Below are 6,210 nucleotides of genomic sequence, written 5' to 3'. Positions count from 1 at the left end.
GGGCCCAAACCCTCACCTCCCAGGCAAAGGGAAGGAGGAAGAAAGTGAACTCACGTTACAGAGAACCACCCACAGGACACCATGCCTAGTGCTTCGGCTCCGTGACTGGCCCCCTTCATGCGCTCGGCAGGTATTGTGTAGTTCCTGCCATGCACGTGCCTGGGGATTTGGCACTTTGGCCCCTGCCCTCACGGGGCTTGCATCCTAAGGAGCAAGAAAGGACAAATCACACTCGGCGATTTAGTGACATTCAAGGTGTTATGAGACCCATTGACAAGGGGACTTGGCCCAGACGGGGGGTTGGAGCACGGAGGTGTAGATGAAGAAGGAAGAATCATTCCAGGAAGAAGGAACAGCACGTGCAAAGCGCCAAGGTGCAAAGTTATCTGGCCCCTGTGAGAAATGGAAAGACTGTGGCGGGAGAGCATGGAATGGAGGGAGGAGACTTTGGAGTTGAACTTGGGGAGGGTGTCAGGGGCCAGGCCATAGCAGCCTTCACATTTGATTTTTAGTTAATGAGAGGAGGGAGACCATTTACAAATTCTAAGTAGAGCAGCGATATGACCCGATGTGCATTTTTAAAAGGATGACAGTGACCATGGTGGCGAAGATGGACGAAAGGGTTAAAAGAGGAGAGAGCCGACCGGCTGGAGGCAGGCGAGACGGGGAAGAACAACATTTATATCATCCCTGGTTTTCAGAGAAATTCACTAGATCAAGAGGCACCTTATGAAATACAAGCTACTCACCGGGAGATATTCACAGTACATATGCTTTTAAATGATTATTGTCAAGAATACATAAAAACTATATATATTCTTTATATGTAAGAGGAAAAGCACAAACAGCCCAGCAGAAAAAAAGTGGGCACACGTCTGGACCCAGCATTTTGAGAAGAGGGAAGACATAACCATCCGAAGAGATGTACATGACTTTGAGATCAGGCAGACGCAAATCGAGACCATAGTAAGATACCGTTTTATGCGCATATGACTGGAAAAGCATTTTTAAAGTCCACCCGTGGCAGGTGCTGGAGGAGAGGCGTTGCGGGATTCCTCACATCTTGCAGCCACTTTGCAAACCACTTGGGAGGTATTTCCTAAAGTTCTCACACCTTAAAACTCACCCGACTGCCCTCCTGGGTCAGTGCCCACGAGAAACCCTGCACTTACGAGAATGCCCATGGCTGCAGCGCCCACCCGCCAGCAACCTGGCCGCAGCCCTGGTGCCCACCAGCAGGAGACCGAGCGCGTCAACTACGGTAGAGTCGGGGCAGTGGAAGGGTATACAGCGATATAATGTTAAGTGAAAAAAAAAAAAAGTCCCAAACACTATCCGTAACGTTGTACCCTCTTCATCCAGGTTTTAGGAATGCATAGAGGTACAATAAACTATAGTAAAAGGCAAGCGGGGGAGTAATGACCATGAAAATGACCTTGATGGGGAAGGCTGAGGGGAGAAAGAACCCGCTGGTTAGACGCAGGTCGGTGTCACGGCTTCGCTCCCCTGCCTCAGGTCTTAGCATCATTTTGTGTACTATTATTTAATGGCTTTGTCCCAAGGGCCAGTGCCTCCCAGTCCGCATTCTACCACCACTCCCAGAAGGAAGGGCAAACAGCCCTTCCTTCTCTCGCAAAGGATACGTATCTGTATTTGACCAAATCTTCAAATGCCTTGACTTTTAGGAAGAACGTATTGTTATTCACGGCACTTCAAGCACAACTCACTGCGTCTCCCCTGCCAAAATCAAATTTGAATGCAGACTTCTGTGTCTTAAAGAGAGTGACGAGACCGTGCTAGTCGGGGGGCGGGAGGGAGGGGAAGGCAACAAAGAACAACACATCCGAGTCGGACGACTGCACTTGAGCTGCAGGTGAAGGAATCAAAATGCGGAAGGTTCAAGTTTCAGGAAGATAATGCGTCCCACTTAGATCTTCCCCATCAGATGACAGTGACTGGATCCTTTGACGAACGTGAAACTTAGCAACACTCACGTTCTGAAACTCCAGTCTGGAACTCTGAGGAAGGACAGAGGCATGAGGACCGCAGTTTTCCTTACTCGCATGGAGTGAAATGGCGGGGGTCGGAGGGGTGGGAATTGTGCCCAGGGCTGGGGCCGTTCAGCGGAGCTGAGCTGAGCAGATCTGGTGGTTCCAAAGGCACAGCTCAGGGTCTGGGTTCCACTCTTGGATCTGCCTAAAGAGGCCAGCTGAACTTCAGCAGTGGCTTCCCTTCTGGGCCTCAGCTTAAGCCAGTGTGTCGGGGGTCAGCAAACTATGGCCCACAGGCCAATTTTGTAAATAAAGTTTTATTAGAACCCAGTGACCCCCGTATCATCTGTGGCTGCTTCTATGCCACACCCGCAGAGATGAGGAGGTGCAGCACAGACTCTGCGGCCCACAAAGACTGAGACATTCGCCATCTGGTGTCCGCTGACTCCTGGTCTGTGTTATGAGGGACTTTGCTGGGTCATTATTTCCCAGAGTGGGAGTGCTAACACCTCCAGGGGTACACAACTGAAAAATGGAGAGAGTAATAGTCCTTTCAACACAGGGTTAATGGAAGGATTAAACATATGTAAGGATTTAGACCTTAAATGGGGTATGTAGTACAAATTAACATTGTTTCTATTATTATTATTATTATGAATTAATTATTATTATACAATCATTTGGATATAAGAATAATTACCAGAACTTTCATTTATATTTACTTCTTAATCTAAAAGAAATTAAGCTTGGCTAGTATCTACTATATTGGTACTTCCATTCATGTATAAACTTTATATATAAATTAATTTTTCATAATTTACCACTACTAATAGCTAACCGTTTATTGAACACTTATGACGTGTGAGTGTTCTGAGACCTTTACAGGAATTAACTCATTTTATCGTAAAAACTCTGTAATAGGAAGGTGCTATGAGCCCCGTTTTTCAGATGAGGAAACCGAGGCACAGAGAGGTTATATAACTTGCTGAAAATCACACTGCTGATGAGCAGCAGATCTGAGTTTGAACCAGAGGAGATCATATTCTGAGCATCTCTGTTATGTGTCCTCTCATATTACATGTATTACATATATTGACTATGTCTGTTCAAAACCTTTCTTTTTAATCAGTGGGGGTGCATGACCAGTTAGATGTGGATGGTCTCCAAGCTGCTGCCCAGGACTGGCATTCCGCATCAGCCTCCTGCCTGGGGAGACTTTTGTTTCTCTGGGACTTTGGATTGGTGAAGACTGGCAGCTCCTCCTCCCAGCTCCTGACATGTCCTTTTGTCCCCACAGCCCACCCTGAGAGAGCAGCCCTACTGTTCGTATCCAGCGTCTGCATTGGTCTGGCACTGACGTTGTGCGCCTTGGTCATCAGAGTGTCCTGCACCAAGGACTTCCGGGAGCTGCAGCTGGCGAGGAAGCACCTGGTGCCAGGAAGTGACGCGGCCGAGGAGGACAGCGAGGATGAAGATGGGGAGGAAGATTCCTCTGACTCCGATTTTCCAGGAGAACTGTCAGGGTTTTGCAGGACTTCATATCCTGTCTACAGTTCCATCGAGGCTGCAGAGCTGGCAGAAAGGATTGAGCGCAGGGAGCAAATCATCCAGGAAATATGGATGAACAGTGGTTTGGACACTTCGCTCCCAAGAAACATGGGCCAGTTCTACTGAAAACCAGCTGCACCTTGATGCAAGTAGAGGGAAGAATCCCGAATGGCCCTCGAGTTCTGTTTCACTTGTACCTTCTATGAAGGAAGATTTATCATATCATCTAATACTGGTGAAGCCAGAAAACTATTAAAGGGACATTTCGAGCTGTTTACAACACATTTCAAAATAAATCAGGAGGGAAGAGGTCTTTGCTTTCTATATTTATTTAAATTTATGTCTCTACATTAACATAATTACAGTTCACATTTATTGAACGTTTGTAATGCCAGGTGCTGTTCTGTTCTCACTGCTTTTCACGTATTAAGTCACTTAATCCTCACGAGAACCTCATGAGGTGGTGCTGGCATCCCCATTTCATAGATAAGTAAATAGAAGATATTTATATTTCCAAGAAAATTATACCAATATATGGGACAGCAAGCATGGGCTCACCTGCTATATGTCTACTGTTGGTGGATTTTAATTACTGACATTATTTGATTAGAGCAGGGGTTGGCAAAATTTTTCTTAAAGGGCAAAATAAGGGCTTTCGGCATAGCGAGTCATGCCGTGACTTCTCAACTCCACCACGGTGACTCGAAAGCTGCCATAGCTAATACATAATGAACGAATGTGACTGTGTTCCAATAAAACTTTACTTATCAACACTGAAATTTGAATTCGATGTTATTTTCACATGTCGTATATTATTATTCTTTGCTTGTTATCAATTACTTAAAAATATTAAAAAGTGTCTTAGTTCAAAAACAGGTAGCAGGCATTTACCTGAATTTGTAAGTAAAATATGGTCCACGAAGCCTAAACCATTTACTCTCTTGCCCTTTACAGAAAGTTTGCCAACTCCTGGTTTAGAGTTTAAAACTGCAGAGCTTCTAGTAGTAAGAGTGATCAACCAGTTTACCCAGCAGCCCTGTGGGCAAGGATCTTGTGCAACTACCCTTCAAATCATTGCAGAAATGATTTGACGGTCCCATCATATTGGGGCCAGGGGGAAGGGGGACAGGGGACACAGCAAAAGGAAAAGGAAACAGTTTCCTGAGGGGAGAACTGGTGATGGGTTCTTTTGGATGGCTCCCCCCAGTGGACAGGAGGTTCATAGCTGTGAAGTAGAGTAAGAAAAAATTTTCCTTTCTTTTCCCAGTGGGGCTTAGAGTATAAAAATGATGGTTTTATATCTATCTCACATGCCTGCTCCAAACGAGCTCTCCCTGCCTTATCTTACATCACCCCTGCAAGGAGGTGTAGGTAGACGCGTAAGTGAAGGCTGACAGGTTGAGTATTGGGGCCCCAGTCACACACACAACAGAAAGTGCTGGAGCTGACTTGCTGTGAGGTAGGTGGTCAGGAATCCGAGTACTGACGGATATGGGAGAAGGCATTTCTCCTTCACTCCTCCAGATCCAGAAAGGAAAGGGCCCATCCAAGGCATGCAGAGGAATGCAGAGTGAGGGGCCTGTGTCTCTTAACAACCAGCCCAGCCTCCCGGATTGGGGAGGGGTCTGCAGGTTCATTTGTTTGCCTTATTTAGTTTGTCTTAGTTTGTTCGAGCTGCTATAACATAGTCTGGGTGGCTTATAAACAACGGAAATTTATTTTCCACAGTTCTAGAGGCTGGAAAGTCTAAAATCAAGATGCTAGTAAATTCAGGTCTGGTGAAGGTCCGCTTCCTTGTTCATAGAAAGCTGTCTTCTCTCTTCCCACGTGTGTCCTCATGTGGCAGAAGGGGCAAGGAGCTCTGTGGCGTCTTTTTGATAAGGGCACTAATCCCTTTCGTGAGGCTCCAACCTCGTGACCATTATAATCACCTTCCAAAGGCTCCACTTCCTGTTACCATCACCTTGGCGTTGGGATTTTGACATATGTGTTTGGGGAGGTACAAACGTTTAGTGTATAGCAAAGTTGACATTCACATAAAGTAACATTAGCCATTTTAAAGTGCAATTACAATTCAGTGGCATTTAGTACAATCACAATGCTGTACAACCACCATCTCTATTTACTTCCAAAACATTTTCAGCACCTGAAAATGACCCCTCTACCTAGTAAGCAGTCACTCTCCATCTCTCCCTCCCTCCAGCCCCCGGGAACGACCAATCTGCTTTCTGTATGGATTTACCTGTCTTGGATAGTCCACATGAATGGAGTCCCACAATATGTAGTCTTTAGCGACTGGCTTCTTTCACATAGCATAACGACTTTAAGGTTCATTCACACGGTAGCATGTATCAGTATGTCATTCCTTTCTGTGGAGGGATAATATTCCACTGCATGGACATACCACACTCTGTTCGTTACTCATCTCCTGGCGGACATCTGGGTTGTTTCCACTTGGGGCTGTCATGATAGTGCTGCTGTAAACATTCATGTGTGGGATTTTAACAGCGATGAAATGTCACACAAAATGGCAATCACAGACAGAGCTGGTGGAGTTTCTGGTTTCCAGTCAATGGAGGGAAGGGGAAAGGGTTATTTATTCTTAACCCTCTGCCTCTGGAATTTCAAAATGAGTTTCCTTACACTGACCCGAGAGGGTAGGAGTCTAGGG

The 6,210-nt window shown here is 45.9% G+C and overlaps 1 protein-coding gene across 1 annotated transcript in view; it reads left to right on the top strand.

Moving 5' to 3' along the window:
- Positions 1–3,862, top strand: part of EVA1C (eva-1 homolog C) — a 77,463-nt gene extending 73,601 nt beyond the window's left edge. Inside the window, exon 8 of the mRNA XM_023519716.1 lies at positions 3,289–3,862. Within this exon, the coding sequence (XP_023375484.1) occupies positions 3,289–3,665 (377 nt within the window). The 3' untranslated portion in view covers positions 3,666–3,862. The remainder of the gene's footprint in view (positions 1–3,288) is intronic.
- Positions 3,863–6,210: the final 2,348 nt, after the last annotated feature.

Source organism: Pteropus vampyrus, unplaced genomic scaffold (assembly GCF_000151845.1).
Source record: "Pteropus vampyrus isolate Shadow unplaced genomic scaffold, Pvam_2.0 Scaffold233, whole genome shotgun sequence".
In the NCBI taxonomy this organism is placed as follows: domain Eukaryota; kingdom Metazoa; phylum Chordata; class Mammalia; order Chiroptera; family Pteropodidae; genus Pteropus; species Pteropus vampyrus.
The sequence above is the reverse complement of the archived record's forward strand: the minus strand, read 5'-3'. Positions and strand labels throughout refer to the sequence as shown.